We start from the raw sequence: 18,966 nt of genomic DNA, 5'->3' as shown, positions 1-18,966 counted from the left end.
CCATTTCATCTAAGTTGTTCAGTTTCTGGGCATAGAGTTTATAGAGTTCTCCCATTATCCTTTAATTTTCTTTGGGACATTTAGTGGTAACCCTTTTTTCATTTTTGATATTAGTAACTTGTGGCTTCTTTTTTGTCATTCTTGTTGGCATTTTGTCAATTTAATTGATCTTTTCAAAGCTTTCAATTCCATTTTCTGTATCAATTTCATTAATTTTTGCTTTTCAAAAAATTTAGTTTATCATTAGTTTTCAATGTGATTTGTAGATACAATTCTTGGAACATAGTATTCCCTTCCTCTCTTCTTCCCCTGATTTCTGCTCTTGAGATTATTGTTCTGCTTGCTATGGATTTATTTTATTCTTTTTCTAATGTCAAAAGTAGAAATAGAGATTATTGATTTGAGGCCTTTTTTACATTTCTAATGTAAACTTTTTTTGAAGGTTTTATTTATTATTTGAGAGTAGAGTTACAGACAGAGAGAGGGAGAGACAGAAAGGTCTTCCATCTGCTGGTTCACTCCCCAAATGCCCTCAACAGCCAGAGATGAGCCAATCCAAAGCCAGGAGCCATGAGCTTCCTCCAGGTCTCCCACATGGGTGCAGGAACCCAAAGACTTGGGCCATCTTCCACTTTTTTCCAGGTTATCAGCAGGGAGCTAGATTGGAAATGGAGCAGCTGGGACACAAACAGACGCCCTTATGGGGTGCTGGTGCCACAGGCCAAGGCTTAGCCTATGTGCCATAGCACTGGCCCATTTAATGTAAACATTTAATGCTTAAATTTCTTATTTATTTATTTGAGAGGTAGAGTTATATATAGAGAGAGACAGTTGGGGGGGGGGGGTCTTCTATCCGTTGGTTCACTCCCCAAATGGCTGTAATGGCTGGAGCTAAGCCAATCTGAAGTCAGGAGCCAGGAGCTTCTTCTGGGTCTCCCACACAGGTGCAGGGGCCCAAGCACTTGGGCCATCTACTACTGCTTTCTCAGGCCATAGCAGAGAGCTGAATTGGAAGTGGAGCAGCCGCAACACGAGCAGACACCCTTATGGGATGGTGGCCACAGGCTGATGCTTAGCCTACTGTGTCACATGGCCAGCCCCCTTAAATTTCTTTCTAAGCAGCACTTCATCTATGTCTCACCAATTTTCTGTGTCACATTAAACTATTTTCTATCTTTGAACTCTTTTCTTTGACCCGTGGATCAAAAGGATGTTTTAATTTCTTTTTTTTTTTTTTGAGATTTATTTATTTTATTTGAAAGAGTTACACAGAGAGAGGAGAGGCAAAGAGAGAGAGGTCTTCCATCTGCTGGTTCACTCCCCATTTGGCTGCAATGGCTGGAGCTGCGCAGATCTAAAGCGAGGAGCCAGGAGCTTCTTTTGGGTCTCCTAAGAGGGTGCAGGGGCCCAAGGACTTGGACCATCTTCCACTGTTTTCCCAGGCCATAGCAGAGAGCTGGAAGGGAAGTGGAGCAGCCAGGACTCGAAGCAGTGCCATATGGGATGCCGGCACTGCAGGTGGTGGCTTTCCCCGCTATGCCACAGCACTGGCCCTAAGGATGTTTTAATTTGAAGTGTTGGAGATATTCTAGTTATCTTTCCATACTGATTCATGGTCTAGTTTGACTGTGGTCAGAGAACATACTTTGTATGATTTCTTTTGGGCTGCTCCACTTCCAGTCCAACTCGCTGCTGGTGTGCCTGGGATAGCAGCAGAGGATGGTACAAGTGCTTTGGTGTCCTGTTACCCATGTGTGAGACCCGGAGGAGGCTCCCTGGCTCCTGGCTTCAGACTGGACCAGCTCCACAATGTTGCAGCCATTTGAGGAATGGACCAGTGGATAGAGGATCTTTGTCTCTGTCTCTCTCTTTCTCTCTCTCAATTCTGCCTTTTCAAATAAATAAATAAATCTTTAAAAAAGAGAAATGTATTTTATTACCAAGGATTTAGTCTATTTTGGTGAAATTTCTTTATGAACTTGAGAATTCTGTTCTATTGTTACTGAGTTAAGTGGCCTATAAATTTTGATTAGATCAAGTTGGTTGATGACACTTTTCTGTGTCCTTGCAGATCTCTCTACTTGGTTCATTGATTACTGAGAAAGATGTGTTGAAGTCTCCAAGAGTATTTGAGGATTTTTCTGTTTGCCCTTTCCGCCCTAACAGTGTTTGTTTCATATATGTGGAACCTTTGCTGCTAGGTGCATCCACGTTTAAGATTACTATTTCTATGAATTCATTGCTTGTAATAATGGTATATCCCTTTTTATCCTTGGTAATTTTCTTTGGTTTGTAGTTACTTTGATAATATAACTGATTTAGAGTTCTTTAATTAGTGTTAATATATTACATCTTATTCTATCCTTTTATTTTTAGCTTACCTTTATGATTACAGTTAAGTAGTTTTCTTATAGACAGCGTTAATGATCTTTTAGTTGGTGTTTTTAAACTAATGTAATTGAAGTTATATAAAGATAAAGGTTTAGTATTATTTATTTCTCTTTGTTACATCTACTTTTTGTTCCTTTTTCTCATTTCCTTCTTTTGGATTTGAATAAATTTTTTGCATTCAGTTTTTTTTTTTTAATTTTTTTTTTTTTACAGACAGAGTGGACAGTGAGAGAGAGAGAGACAGAGAGAAAGGTCGTCCTTTTTGCCGTTGGTTCACCCTCCAGTGGCCGCCGCGGCTGGTGCGCTGCGGCCTGCGCACCACGCTGATCCGATGGCAGGAGCCAGGTGCTTCTCCTGGTCTCCCATGGGGTACAGGGCCCAAGCACTTGAGCCATCCTCCACTGCACTCCCTGGCCACAGCAGAGAGCTGGCCTGGAAGAGGGGCAACCGGGACTAGAACCCGGTGTGCCGGCATCGCTAGGTGGAGGATTAGCCTAGTGAGCTGCGGCGCCGGCCTGCATTCAGCTTTAAATTATCAATTGATATTTTTATTCTTTCTTTGTATAACATCAATTATTGAAGAGGTAATTCCTTCAATTGAATGGTCTTGGCACCCCTAATATCAATTAACTATAGGTATATGAAATTCTTTCTATACTCTCAGTTCTATTCCATTAATGTACATGTCTGTTCTCATACTGAGACTATAATGTTTTGATTACTGTAGTTTCGTAGAAAGTTTTTTTTTTTTTTTTTTTTTTGACAGGCAAAGTGGACAGTGAGAGAGACAAACAGAGAGAAAGGTCTTCTTTTTGCTGTTGGTTCACCCTCCAATGGCCGCTGTGGCCGGCACGCCGTGCTGATCCGAAGCCAGGAGCCAGGTGCTTCTCCTGGTCTCCTGTGTAGGTGCAGGGCCCAAGGACTTGGGCCATCCTCCACTGCACTCCCGGGCCACAGCAGAGAGCTGGACTGGAAGAGGAGCAACCGGGACAGAATCCGGCGCCCCGACCAGGACTAGAACCTGGTGTGCCAGTGCCGCAGGCGGAGGATTAGCCTAGTGAGCTGCAGCGCCGGCCATCGTAGAAAGTTTTAAAACTAGGAAATATGAATTGTCCAATTTGTTCTTTTTCAACATTGTTGGTATGGGCTGCATGTTTGTGTTCTTCCAAATTCCTTTGTTGAAACCTATCCCCAGTGTAATAGTGCTTGCTGAGCAGGCATTTTGGGAATGATAGGCAGAATTCTCATGAATGAGATTGCTGCCTTTATGGAAGACACCCTTAAGAGATCCCTTGCTCTTTCTGCCAATGTGAGGATACAGTAAGATGACAGCCGGCTAGTTGTGACCAGGAAGCAGGCCCTCATCAGACACTAAATCTGCTGGTGCCTTGATCTTGGACTTCACAACTTCTAGAACTATTGAAAATAAGGTTCTGTCATTTATGAGCTACTCAAATTATGGTGTTTTTGTTACAGAAACACAAATGGATGAGAACAATTCTTTGGGCTATTCAGGGTCCCCTGCAATTCCATTTAAATTTTAAGAGCTCCATTTCTGCAAAAAATAAAAATAAAAATAAAAAATAAAAAGCATTGTTATTTTGATAGTGATTGCATTTAATCTATAGATTGCTTTATAGCTACCTTAACAATATTAAGACATCTAGTCCGTAAGCATTGGATGTCTTTCTGGTTATTTTGGTTTTTAATTTCTTTCAGCAATACTTTATAGTTTTCAGCATGCAAATCTTGTACTTCCATTGTTAAATTTATCCATACCTATATTATTCTTGTTGATATTATAAATGGAATATTTTTCTTAATTTATTTTCTAGATTTTTTATTACTAACACAGAGAAAGACAACTAATTTTTGTTTGTTGACCATGTATCTTGGAACTTTGCTGAATTCTATTACTAGCTCTAAATTGTTCTCTGTGTATATATGAATTCTTCAGAATTTTTTTATGTAAGTTTATTTGTAAATAGAGATTGTTTTACTTCTTCCTTTTTAATTTGATTGTCTTTTATTTCTCTTTTGTTTCTTTGCCTAATTGCTATGGCTAGAATTAACAGTACTAGTAAATAATTTATAGTGTTGACTAGTAATGATGTGGGCAGTCTTGTATTATTCTTGATCTTAAAGGAAAACTTCAGTCTTTTACTATTGTGATATTAGCTATTTTTCATGTTGAGGAAGTGCATATTTTTAATATGCATATTGAAACATATTTTCTTTCAGTGTACAGAGTTAATTATTATCTACATCTTATCCCCTCTTGAATAAGACCTGAACTTTAGAATGGAATTACTTTTGTAAGTTACTTTGCAGATAGAATCTCTTAATTCTCAACAACTTTGCAAGGCAGGTGGTATCTATTATTTCAGGCTTATTGAAGAAGATAATAAGACTTAGAGAAGCTCTCCCAGGTCACTAGTAGGTCAGTCCAAGATTTCAAAATAATTGTGACCCTGAGGCTCAGGGTGTTTCTTTCATATCTCACTTCTCTTGAGTTGGAAAATCTTTCAGATGCAGTGAAATAACACTAACTACTCTGTGTTACCAGGTGTCATTTCCTTCTAGGGACAATTACTCCTCTTTCTTAAAAGAAAATCATTATACAGGAGTTCTTAATTCTTTGCTCAAGGAGGAAGGCCTGAAAAGTAGACTTATTTTTCTGCAAAGTGGCCCTTCTAGGAAGAAGTAGGCAGCTAGGTTCCTCTGATGAAGTAGGATTTTCTATAGAATTTTGACACTGATTATTAGAAATAGTGGCGTTACAATAATTTAGGAGGACATTTTAACTCTTTGACATTATTTCTCTTCTAGGTTTAGCAGCAGTTTCAGAGGTTTTTTTTTTTTTAAGATTTATTCATTTATTTGAAAGACAGGGTGACAGAGAAGAACAGATGGAGAAGGGATCTTCCATTTACTGGTTTACTCCCTGAATGCCTGCCACATCCAGGGCTGGGCCAGTCCAAAGCCTGGAGCCAGAAACTCCATACAGGTCTCCCCCATGAGAGACCCAAATACTTGGGCCACCTTCCACTGCCTTTCCATGCACATTAGCAGGAAGCTGGATCAGAAGCAGAGCAGCTGGGACTTGAACTGGCACTCACATGAGATGTCGGTATTGCAGTCAGCAGCTTAACCTGCCATACAGCAACGTCAGCCCCTATTATCAGAGTATGGACCTCATCAATAGGACCTTTCTAGATCATCTTCCCTTTAAATCCTGTGTGTGTAGCTTGTGAATTACGAGGACAATGTGATAAAGCCATGTGTTTGTGTTTGTGTTAGATGAGATAACTTCTGTATGTGTGTTTTGTCATTTAGATCATGCAGTTCCAGTAATCTTGTTCCTAATTCACCCAAGTGCTCTTTCTGTTCCCTTTGTGAATTAATTATATATCACTTATTTTTCCATTCAGTCAGCAAACACTGGGCACACCTACTCTTCATTGTGTTAGTCTCTCTTAATATGAAATAATACGTGTCCCTGCCCTCATGGTAAATTGGAGGCAACAGATTTACTAATCACTTTAATACTATATAACAAATAACTCCAATAGAAGTATGCATAGGATATAATGGTGAGCTGACAAGCAGGCAGAATCAGATTAGGAGAGTGAAGAAAGGCTGCTTGTGCGGAGATGAATCTAGAGCTAAATTTTGAAGAGTAAAGTGAAACCCATGAAGTTAGGCACTGAGTGGACATTGGATGAATGAGTCAGAATTACATGAACCTTGGAAATGGACATTTGCAGCAAAGGTAGAAAGAAAGGCATGAAATATGTGTGGCATATTCAGGGGTTCTTGGAGTTGAGAATGGATTAAGGAAAGGGTACACTTGTAGGGGAGTGGGAGGAGTTAAATAGATATCTATCATTCTGTCTTCACCCTTTTGGATGAGATCTCAGTTTGTCCTGTTTTCCCCTTTCCCTGCAGTCTACCCTTCACTGGAGTCTGATGAGGACGACCCTGCTTTGAAATCTCGACCCAAGAAAAAGAAGAATTCAGATGATGCTCCCTGGAGTCCTAAAGGTGATCCAGTCTCTTAAACTTTGTAGGGGGTGGTCTGGAGAAAATATAGGCTGGGGCAGGAGGGATATTTAATCTAAGAATACCTAATTCAGTCACTCATTTGTTTATTCTGCAAGCATTTGTGGTATTCAGGTACCATGTTAGGTGCCGGAGCTAAAATCCTCAGTAAAACATGGAGTTTGTATGATCAGTGCAGCAAAACCAGAAGTAATGGAGCATTGCTTTTGATATTACATGGTTTGAGATGAAAGGAAGAAAGAACTCAGATTTCACAGAGCAGTCTAAGGCTTCTGCAAACATTGTGATGTCATCATCCCAGCCCTTTAGTTATTTTATTGTCCAAGAGGGAAATTTTGCTGACTCTGCAAAGCCCAAAGCTGTCTCCTATATTGAGAAACCATCCCTTAGGGAGGAAGGAAGAATGATAATTGAGTTGGACATAGGAATTAGAGTGATCACAGAATTTTCTTTATCTTGTGGACTAAGTTTCACATTGGAGGGTCTATCAGCAAGCTTTTGCTGCTCAATAAATGTAGTAACTTAAAGTACCCCAATGTAGTAGCTTAAATGTACCCCAAATGTAGTAGCTTAAAGTAGCAATAGTTGGTCATGTCTCATGATTTTATAGGTTGGCTGAGTTCTTCCAGTTTGGGCCAGCTAGAGTAGGAGCTGGATATTCTAAAAGTATCTTCCTTGGGGTCCTAACTTAGATGGCCAGGGCCTGTTTCCACATAGTCTTTCAAAAAATGTCCAATCTTTTTCACAAAGTAGGAGCAAGGTTTCCAGCAGCAAGAGAGGAAAAACCTAAATGTGCAAATCCTTTTCAAGCCTCTACTTATGTCTGCTACCGTTCCGTTGGCCAAAAGCAAATTACACAGCCAAGCTTTGGTTCCAAGGGTGGGAAGTAGATTGCACCTCTTGAGAGGACAGCTGCAAAGTCACATTGCAAAGGAGGAATGCACACAATGAAATATCTGCTATAGAGGGTGCTGGGATCTGTGAATGCCTGTTGTTCCCTCTCAGCCATATTTGGCCTTTCTGGTGTTTGCCGAGGGTTGATGGAGTGGGGCAGCAGGATATTCCTGGGAAGGGCTCTCTTAGTGAGTCAATCAGCAAATGTTTCTTTCTTTTTTTTTTAATTTTAGACCCATTTTCTGACTTTTTTTCTCCTGTAAGTTTTACCTGTATTTTCTCCTCTATCAAAGTAAATTTTTCTCATTAGTATAATGGAAAATAAGGAAAGGGCCGGCGCCGCAGCTCACTAGGCTAATCCTCCGCCTAGCGGCGCCGGCACACCGGGTTCTAGTCCCGGTCGGGGCACCGGATTCTGTCCCGGTTGCCCCTCTTCCAGGCCAGCCCTCTGCTGTGGCCAGGGAGTGCAGTGGAGGATGGCCCAGGTGCTTGGGCCCTGCACCCCATGGGAGACCAGGAAAAGCACCTGGCTCCTGGCTCCTGCCATCGGATCAGCGCGGTGCGCCGGCCGCAGCGCGCCGGCCGCGGCGGCCATTGGAGGGTGAACCAACGGCAAAGGAAGACCTTTCTCTCTGTCTCTCTCTCTCTCACTGTCCACTCTGCCTGTCAAAAAAAAAAAAAAAAAAAGGAAAAATACTGAAAATAGAGGAAGTTATAAAGAAGATACTGCCCATGATTCTGCTATCTAGAATTAACCACTGTTAAAATTTTGACATATTTTCTTTTAGTATTTGTTTTCTCTGCATTTTTCCTTTTTGGTGTTTGAAATCACACTGTGTATACAGTTGTGTATCCTACTTTTTCATTTTGTTTTCTGCCTTTTAATCAAAGTAGAATGTATAGCATATCAAATAGTACAAAAAAGAGTTTAAGATTAAATGCAAAGTTCTTCTGCACCTGCTTTTCCTACCTTCAATCCTGTGTCTAAACAGCAACCTCATAGTGTTCATTTTCCTAGTAAATGCCTTCAGAATTAAAGGTGATAAAGTAGTTTATATCCTCATTTCCCTATTTATCAACTCTATTTCTTCTTTCACTAATTTCTGTCAGTCTCTCTTGATTACCTACTTTGTAAGATACGCATATCACTGCCCCTGTTCTTACCCTCCTCCAATCTTCTGTGATCCACACTTTATGTTTAAACCATCCAAGTTGTTACTGTATACATTGTCTTGTGATTAACATTCCACATCTACTAGAAATTGACTTTAAAAATTGAACACTAATAAATATACCTGGTCTTTTAATATTATATTGTAAGCATGTTCATAAAGATTTATTCATTTTGAAAGAGTTATTGAGAGAGGGAGAGACAGAGAGAGAGAGCTCCCATCCACTGGTTCACTCCCCAGATGTCCACAACGGCTGACACTGGGTCAGGCCAAAGCTGGGAGCTTTTATCTTCCACTGCTTTTCCCAAGCCATTAGCAGGGAGCTGGGTCTGAAGTGGAGCAGCCGGGACACAAACCTGCACCCATATGGTATGTGGGCATTGCAGGCAGTGTCTTTACTTGGTATACTATAGTGCTGGCCCCATAAACATGTTCTTAAGCCATGGGTTATAAATAAAATATTTGAATAGAAATAAAATAGCTATTCCATGGATAGTCCCAATTTACTTAGCTTCTCCTTTAATGCTATAGTCAAGTTTTCATAGTTAGTGATAACATTTGGAATGGACATCTTTGTACATAAATGTATCTCTGTGATTATTTACTTCAGATAAATCCCCATGGAACCTTAGAAGGACCAAAGTATATGAGGATAAAACTGTGCAGAGTCTCCTTCACAACCCTGTTCCATAGCTTTCCAGTTCCTTACTTGGAGTCAACTGCTGTTACAGTTTCTTATTTATCTTGTCAGAGATCATTTATGTATAAATAAGCAAATATGTGTATATGTTTTCTTTATTTTTTTACTCAAATGGAAACATACTTTATACACTGTTACATGCTTTGCTTTACTCAATAATAGATCTTAGAGATGTGTTTACACTGCTACAAGCAATGCATGAGAGTGCTTGTTTCCCTACACGCTTGCCAACACAGTTTGTTAATATGAATGTTTTTAAAGCTCTTGATACTAATTGCCAAATTGCTTTTCAGAAAAGTTGTACCAATTTACACTCCCACCAGCCATGTGTGAGAATGCTTCTTTATGAAATCCTTGTAGGCCTTGAGGAATAGTGTTTGCCTATGAATAGCAGGAACCTCTCAAGCATCCTTAGTGAGTGCTTATTCCCTCAGGATCACAAGATAATTACTTTACCTCCAGCACTGAATCTGGGTTGCAGTCAGGAGAAAAGGGAAAAGCAAAAGGAAAAAGGAAATGGCCTGCTAAGCCTCACCTCCTCCAAGGAGTTTTAAGGTCTAATTTTTAAAAATTTGTTTGAAAGACAGTTCCCATCTACTGGTTCACCTTTCAAATGCCTGCATTAGTCATCCCTGGGACCAAAACTTGGAGTTGAGAATTTAATTCAGGTCTCCCATGAGTAGCAGGAACGCAGCTACTTGAGCCATCATTGCTCCTCCTAGAATCTGCATTACCAGAAAGCTGGAATCACGAGCCAGAGCCAGGTGTTAAACCCAAGCATTCCAGTGTGGATAGTTGGACTTCCTATCATATTCTATGGTAAATACCTGTTCCCCTCTACTTTTGAACATCTCTTTGGCTGAAGTTATGTCAAGGCCAAGACTACATGTCACAGGAGCCAGGAAGTGTAGTTTTTTATCTAGGCATATTGCTGTCCCACAAAATCAGAGTTTTTATTACTAAGCAGAAAAGGGAGAAAGATACTTGGTTGCAAATGTGGAATGTCTACCTTGATCTTTGGTAATTCATAAGCAAACAAGTCTCATTGGTTTAATTTACATTTTTGATTAATCATTGCCTATGTTTTTGTACATTACAATTTCTTATTTTGGAAATTTTGATTCTATCCTTTGCCCATTTATCCCTGTGGGTCTTCAAGCATTTTAAATTGCCCTTTCTATTTAGATAGTAAAGAAATAGCTAATAGCTATCCTTTGCCTTACACACACACACACACACACACACACATACACATACACAGTTATGCCTCAAAATTTCAACTTGATTAACACAAAGTGTAAAATATTATATTGGAAAATACATTTTAATGCACCCAATTTATCAAATATCATAGCTTAACAACACTATAGAATATCATGATCCTGTGGCCAATTGGAAGCTGTGGCTCCCTGCTGATGACTAACATTATAAGAGAGTGTTACATGGTAGGGTGTAAGCCCTAGCCCAGGGAAAAGATCAAAAATCAGAATTCAAAGTACTGTTTCTACTGAATGTATCATTCTCATACCATTGTAAAGTATACAGTGTTTAACCGTTATAAATCAGGGACTGTATATACACACACACAAATACACATACTTTTTAAAGATATAGTTTGCTGGGGCTGGCATTGTGGTGTTGTGGGTAAAGCATGGGGAAAAGCAGTGGAAGATAGCTCAAGTGCTTGGGAGACCGAGGCAAAGCCCTTGCTATTGCAGCCATCTGAGAAGTGAAACAGCAGATGGAAAATATTTGTCTGTCTCTGTCTTTCCCTCTCAGTAACTGTGACTTTCAAATAAATAAATAAATCTTTTTTAAAAAAAATACAATTTGCTTATAGTAATTTCCCTCATGAATGAAAAACCTGGATATTTCTATATCAAATGTTGTTTTTTTCCATTGTTTCCCTGGTCAGAGAACAGATAATTAGCACTCATGCATTTAAAAAACAAAAAAAATAATTATTTATTTGAAAGGTAGAGTTACAAGAAAGGGATAGTTAGGGAGAAAAAGGGCTCTTCCATCTGCCAGTTCACTCCCCAATTGGCCAAAATAGCCGGGGTTGGGCCAGGTGCAAGCCAGGAGCCCAGAACTCTGTCTGACTCTCCCACATGGGTGGCAGTGACCCAAGTACTGGGGCCATCTTCCTCTGTTTTTACAGGTGTATTAGCAGGGAGCTGGATTAAAAGTGGAGCAACTGGGACTTGAACCAGTACTTATATGGGATGCCATCATCATAGGCAGTAGTTTAACCTGATGCACTCACAATGCACGCTCCCACCCCTGTATTTTTTAAGCATGATTTTTAAACATCTAATGTTTTAATCTAACTAGAATTATTTAGAATATAATGTTGAACTGAGTCTTAATTGGTTCCCTCCCCACAATTAGGTAACTATTAGTACTAGAACCATATTCTCACTAAGCTGAAATGCTTTCTTTTTAAAAATTTTAAAAGGATTTATTTATTTGAAAGGCAGAGTTAGAGAGAGAGAGACAGAGGCAGAGATCTTCCATCCACTGATTCACTCCCCAAATGGCTGCAATGGCTGGGGCTGGACCAGGCTGAAGCCAGGAGCCAGGAGCTTCTTCCAGGTCTCCCACATGGGTGTAGGGGCCTAAGGACTTGAGCCATCCACAGCTGCTTTCCCAGGCGCATTAGCAGGGAGCTGGATCAGTAGTGGAGCAGCTGGGACTTGAACCAGCACTCATTTGGGATGTCGGCACTGCAGGACATGGCTTTATCTCACTATGCCACAATGCCAGCCCATGAAATGCTTTCTTTACATTATCTACTAACTCATATATATCATGGACTGCTTGGGGAGCATCTACTTTGTGCCATCAATCTTTTTGTCTATTCTTGTGTGCTATCTCTCTTACGCTATGCCTATTTGTGACTTTTTAAAAAACCCTACAAAACAATAAAAGCAACCCAAAGTTGAGATGCATTTGACCTAGTAGTTAAGACACCACTTGAAATGCCTGTATTCCATATCAAACTGTCCTGGCTCTGCTCCCAACCCCAGCTTCTTGCTAATGTGTACTCTGGGAGGCAGCAGGTAATGGCTCAGTTCTTTGGATTCCTGCCACACACACGGAGACCTGGACTAAGTTCTCAGCTCTCAGCTTTGGCTAAGCACAGCCCCCACAGTTAGGGGCATTTGGGGAGTGAACAAGCTGTCAGGGGAGTAACCCCCTCCCCCCCTCCCCTCTCTGCCTCTGAAATAATTAAATTTAAAAAAAAATCTCAAAAATAGTGACTTTTAGTTATCCAGAAATAAAAGGTTGCTTCCTTAATATGAAGAAGAATGTCTATCTTAAGATCAACAGGATGAAACTATAGAGAACTGTTTTAGTTTGTGTTCATGGACTTTTGGATCTTTGAATTATCTAAAACTTTATATAAATGTATGTGTATATAAATGTATTTTCCTTGCTAGTAACATTTATCATGTTTTCTTTTTTTAAGAAAGATTTATCATCTTCTGGTTCACTCCCCAAGTGGCCTCAACAGCTGGGTCCGTGCCAGGCTGAGGCTAAAAGCCTAGAGCTCCATTTGGGTCTCTCATGTGGATGGCAGAGACTCAAGTACTTGGGCCATCTGCTGCTGCTTTCCCAGGCACATTAGCAGGGAGCTGGATTGGAAGTGGAGGAGCATAGACTCAAACTGGCACTCATATGGGGTGCTGGATTTGCAGGTGGCTGCTTAACTCTCTGTGCTACAGTACTGGCCCCAATTTACCACATTTTCAAAGTGAGTTCTTAACTCTGAAAAGGTTGACACAGTCTACTGAAGCTATTCTCATTAAAATCAAGAATAAGACAAATGTGCCCACTGCTTTTTATTTAGCATTGTTCTAAGGAAGTTCTAAACAGTTATATTAGAAATGAAGCACTAATAAGAACAATACCTTTTGGCCGGCGCCGCGGCTCACTAGGCTAATCCTCCGCCTTGCGGCGCCGGCACACCAGGTTCTAGTCCTGGTCAGGGCGCCGGATTCTGTCCCAGTTGCCCCTCTTCCAGGCCAGCTCTCTGCTGTGGCCCGGGAGTGCAGTGGAGGATGGCCCAAGTCCTTGGGCCCTGCACCCCATGGGAGACCAGGATAATTACCTGGCTCCTGCCATCGGATCAGCGCGGTGCGCCAGCCGCAGCGCACCGGCCGTGGGCGGCCATTGGAGGGTGAACCAATGGCAAAGGAAGACCTTTCTCTCTGTCTCTCTCTCTCACTGTCCACTCTGCCTGTCAAAAAAAAAAAAAAAAAAAAAAAAAAAAAAAAAAAAAAAAAAAGAACAATACCTTTTAAAAATTAAGAGACCAGCTGGCACCGTGGCTCACTAGGCTAATCCTCCGCCTATGGCGCCGGCACCCCGGGTTCTAGTCCCAGTTGGGGCGCCGGATTCTGTCCCAGTTGCTCCTCTTCCAGTCTAGCTCTCTGCTGTGGCCCGGGAGTGCAGTGGAGGATGGCCCAGGTCCTTGGGCCCTGCACCTGCATGGGAGACCAGGAGGAAGCACCTGGTTCCTGGCTTCGGATTGGTGCAGTGTGCCGGCCGTAGCAGCCACTTGGCGGGTGAACCAACGGAAAAAGGAAGACCTTTCTCTCTGTCTCTCTCACTGTCTAATTCTGCCTGTCAAAAAAAAAAATTAGGGGACCAAATTATCATGATTTGAGGATTCCTCAGGGTGATAATCCTTGTCATTTTTGTGCATCATTGAATCTGTAGCACCATACATAGTACCTAGTACTTGGGAGATGTTTAATAAGTACTTGACAAGTGAAAGTAATTATATAATTGTGTAATATATATAGAAAATAGAGAAGCTGGTGCTGTGGTATAGTAGGCTAAGCCTCTGCCTGCGGTGTTGACATTCCATATGGATGCCGGTTCGTGTCCCAGCTGCTCTTCCTATCCAGCTCTCTGCTTCAGTTCTGGGGAAGCAGTGGAAGATGGAACCAGTGCTTGGGCCCCTGCACCTGAATGGGAGACCAGGAAGAAGTTCCTGGCTCCTGGCTTTGTTTTGGCCCAGCTCCAACCATTGCAGCCATTTGGGGAGTGAACCAGCACATAGAAGACATTTCTCTCTGTCTCTCCCTCTCTGTCTGTAACTCTACCTCTCAATAAATAAAATCTAAAAAAAAAAAAAAAGAAAATAGATATATATGACTAAAACATGTTAGAAAATACAAAGGAATGAATTAAAAACTGTTAAAAGTAATAGAATTCAATAAATTGGGTAATCATTGGATATAAACCAGATATTCAAAACTTAAGAATTATATTAGTAATAACCATAATATACTTAGAAAAAGATCCTATTGACAATAGCAATAATTTTTTAAAAATTTTATTAATAATTATATTTTTATAAGCTATATTATGACATTTCAATACATGTATACTAATCAAATCAGGGTAATCAACATTTTTCTTTCACATTACTTTATGATTGGAGGCTTTTTTCTGTTTGCTCATAAAAGTGTATACTATGTTATTATGAATTACTATCTCCTACTATATTTTGTTTATTTTTTTTAAGATTTATTCATTTATTTGAAAGAGTTACACAGAGAGAGGAGGGGCAGAGAGAGAGAGAGACGTCTTCCATCTGATGGTTCACTCCCCAGATGGCCACAAAGGCCGGAACTGTGCCGATCCAAAGCCAGAGACAGGAGCTTCTTCTGGGTCTCCCACGCAGGTGCAAGGGCCCAAGGGCTTGGGCCATCCTCTACTGCTTTCCCAGTCCATAGCAGAGAGCTGGATAGGAAGTGGAGCAGCCGGGTCTCGAACCAGCGCCCATATGGGATGCCAACACTTCAGACCAGGGCATTAACCCACTGTGCCACAGTTCCGGCCCGTCCTACTGTGCTTTGTAACACTAAGAATTTATTCCTTCAGTTTAACTCTGATTTGATACCCATTATCCTAACTCCTTCTATCCCTACCTACCCCTCCAAGCTTCTAGTAATCAGCAGATTGAGGGGTTTTTTCAGCTTCCACATATGAGGGAGATCATGTGGCATTTGTCTTTCTGTGTCTGATTTATTTCATTTAACATGATAGCCTCGAGTTCCATCCATTTTGCTATAACTGACAGGATTCCATTATTTGTAAGATTATGTAAAATCCTCCCAAATAATAATTTAAAAACATTTTTATGAGACAGAGAACATTCCCATCTACTGGTTCACTCCCTAAATGCCTGCAACAGCTGGGTCTGGGCACGGACTGGGCTGGGGCTGAAGCTGGGAGCCAGGAATGCAATCCAGGTCTGCAACATAGGTGGTAGAAACCCAATTACTTGAACCATCATTGGTATCTCCTAGGGTCTTTGTTGATAGCATGTTGGAATTAGGAGGTACAGCCAGGAATTGAACCCACAGACATTGATATAGAATGCAGGTGTCTTTTTTATTTCCCCCAAAGAAACCTTTTATTTAATGAGTACAAATTTCATAAGTACAACTTTAGGAAAATAGTGATTCTTCCCACCCTCCCATCCCTCCACCTCTTCCCTCTCCCATTCCCATTCTCCATTAAGATTCATTTTCAATTAACTTTATACAGAGAAGACCACTATACTATACTAAGTAAAGATTTCAACAATTTGCATGCACACACACACAAAACTGTTTGAGAACAAGTTTTACAGTTAACTCTCATAATACAGCTCATTGAGGATAGAGGTCCTGCATGGAACGTTAGTGCATTTTGACTCCTATTGTTAATTTAACAGTTAACACTCTAGAGTATGATGTCAGTGAACACCCAAGGCTCTTGACATGCGCTGCCTAGGCTTTGGAAGCTTTTTGAATCCACAAACTCTATCAGTATTTAGACAAGGCCATAAGCAAAGTGCAAGTTCTTGCCTCCCTTCAGAGAAAAGTACATCCTTCTGTGGCCACTTATTTCTGCTGGGGTCTCACTCACAAAGATCCTTCATGTAGGTGAGCAGTCATCAAGATTTTGCCATATTTATCTCTTTCTTCTTTTTTTTAAAATTGTCTTTGCTTTAAAAAGCAAATACCAGATACGATTTCATTTCCACCATGTATTTCAGTATGAATGTATTTTTTTAAAGATTTATTTATTTATTTTATTTGAAAGGCAGAGTTGCAGAGAGAAGAGAGGCATAGAAAGAGAGCGAGTGAGCTTTCATCCGCTGGTCACTCCCAAATGTCCATAATGGCTGGGGCTGGGCCTGGGCCAGGCCAAAGAAAGGAGCCTGGAGCTTCATCCGAGTCTTGTCCGTGCAAGGACCCAAGTACTTTGGGGCATCTCTTGCTTTCCCAGGTGCATTAGCAAGGAGCTGGATCAGAAGGTGGAGCAGCTGGGTCTCGAATCAGCACCTATATGGGATTTTGGCATCACAGGCAGAAGCTTAACCCAATATGCCACAATGCCAGCTTCTTCAGTATGCATTTCTCTTTTTTTAAGATTTATATATTTATTTGAAAGCCAGAGTTACACAGAGAGAGAAGGAGAGGCAGAGAGAGAGAGACGTCTTCCATCTGTTGGTTCACTCCCCACGGGCCCTCAACAGCCAGAGTTGCACAGATCCAAAGCCAGGAGACAAGAGCTCCTTCCGGGTCTCCCTCGTGGGTGCAAAGTCCCAAGGACTTGAGTCATCTTTTACTGTTTTTCCACCATCCTCTACTGCTTTCCCAGGCCATGGTAGTGAGCTTGATTGGAAGTGGAGCAGCCGGAACTTGAACCAGCACCCATCTGGGACGCTGGCACTGCAGGCTGCAGCTTTACCCGCTGTGCCACAGTGCTGACCCCCAGTATGCATTTCTAAAAAATATGGACATTTTTTCACAAAACTATAAGCCTGTTATCATACATGATAAAATCAATGATTATTTGATAATTATTTGATATTTAATCCCAAGCCCATAACCAGACTTCCTACTTTGTCTGAAATGGTTATTTTTACAATGGATTTGCTTAAGTCAGCATCTAATTCAGCAGGGTCTATGTGGCATTTAACAGTCATGCCTTTTAAGTCTTTATCTAGGTTACTCCCTCCCCTTTATTGTTTCATGCTATTTATTTGTTGTAGAAACTGATACAGTTACCCTTTAGCATGTCATACCTTCTGCAATTGTCTGTTTGCTTCCATGTGATAAGGTGTTTTTTCAAGAGACTAGATCAGTTATCTTAGAAGTTTTGCTTGTTTTCTCATGGAATCATTTAATTTGTTTTTTATTCATAAACACTGGAAGCAATAAGAATGACTTGCTTGATTTTTAACTCTGACATAACTACTTCCCCAGGTGATGCTGTGAATTTCCTAATGTGTTACATCAGGAAGTTCAAAATGTCTTGCTGTCTATTACTGACACCAAAGTTAATGTTTTGTTTAGGTGGTGATTTCCTGATCTTACCATTGTAAAATTAGGTATTTCTTCTTCTTTTTTAAAAGATTTATTTACTGGGGCCAGCACTGTGGCGTAGTAGATTAAGCCACCTCCTTCGGCGCCAGCATCCCATATGGACGCTGATTTGAGACCCAGCTCCTCCACTTCTGATCTTGCTCCCTGCTAGTGGCCTGGGAAAGCAGTGGAACATGGCCCAAGTGCTTGAGCCTCTGCACCCAAATGGGAGATCCGGATGAAGCTCTTGGCTTCAGATCGGCCGACCTCCAGCTGTTGTGGCCATTTGAGGAGTGAACCAATGGATAGAAGACTTACTTTCTCTCTCCCTCCCTTCCTTTCCCCCTCCCTTCTCTCTCTTTTTAGAAAAAGATTTATTTATTTATTTCGGAGGCAGAGTTATGTAGAGAGAGAAGGCAAGTGAAGGGGAGAGAGAGAAAGATATCTCTTCCACCCGCTGGTTTAATCCCCCAATGGCCACAATGGCTGGAGCTGGGCCAGGCCAAAGTCAGGAATCAAAAACTTCTGGATCTCCCATGTAGGTGCAGGGCCTCAAGAACTTGGGCCATCTTCTGTTGCTTTCCCAGGCTCATTAGCAGGGAGTTGGAAAGGAAGTGGAACAGCTGGGTCTTGAAGTAGCACCTGTGTGGGATGCTGGCATCACAGGCAGCTAGCTGCTTTACTGGACATGCCATAGCACCAGCCCCAGAATTTTCTTCTTGAGAATGGCAAGTAATTTGGTGCTGTGTGACTATCCACTTGTCTAGAATCAGTTGTTTCATTAGAACTTGAAATTTGTGATTTTCTAATTCTGCCATTCCTTCTACATTTATTAGCTGTTTTCTTCGGTACTAAAGAGCTGCTCCTCGTCATCTGGGGCTATTTGGTTATCTTGAAATGTAGTTTCTATTGAAAAGGTGGGATGAGTAACTATTTTTGGATTCAAGGTTGTTAAGGCCCCATAAAAGAGTTATCCAAGAAGTCAGTCTTCATGAATTCAGCCTGGTTTGTAGACAAAAAAGCATACATCAACATCGATGAGACAAGGTTATATGTGCTGTGCTTGAAGTGGCTTATATAGATCATAAGTTCAGAGGAAGGAAAAGTCACTGAGACTGTAGAAGTCCTGGCGATTTCCCATAAGAGACTGATTCCAGCTTGTCTTTGAAGGAAGAGCAAGTTATGAATAGACAGGCAAAAGGGAAGGAGGTACTCCTGTCAGAGTAGATGGTTTAAATGAAGGCACAGGGAGTGAGAATGAGCTATACATATTCAGGAATTGTAATAAGAAAGCCATCTATCTGGAGAATCTTAGAGTGTGGGTGTCTCTGTCTGTTTTCTGCGGCTATAACAGAATACTACAGACTGAGTA

At 41.1% G+C, this 18,966-nt stretch overlaps 1 protein-coding gene across 8 annotated transcripts in view; it reads left to right on the top strand.

The window, feature by feature from the left end:
• Positions 1-18,966, top strand: part of PHF8 (PHD finger protein 8) — a 106,654-nt gene that overhangs the window by 74,086 nt on the left and 13,602 nt on the right. For all 8 annotated transcript variants that reach the window (XM_070067348.1, XM_070067349.1, XM_002720027.5 and 5 more), the window contains one exon: positions 6,340-6,435. In XM_070067348.1, coding sequence (XP_069923449.1) covers positions 6,340-6,435 — 96 coding nt within the window. The remainder of the gene's footprint in view (positions 1-6,339; positions 6,436-18,966) is intronic.

This window comes from Oryctolagus cuniculus, chromosome X (genome assembly GCF_964237555.1).
Source record: "Oryctolagus cuniculus chromosome X, mOryCun1.1, whole genome shotgun sequence".
In the NCBI taxonomy this organism is placed as follows: Eukaryota; Metazoa; Chordata; class Mammalia; order Lagomorpha; family Leporidae; genus Oryctolagus; species Oryctolagus cuniculus.
The sequence above is the reverse complement of the archived record's forward strand: the minus strand, read 5'-3'. Positions and strand labels throughout refer to the sequence as shown.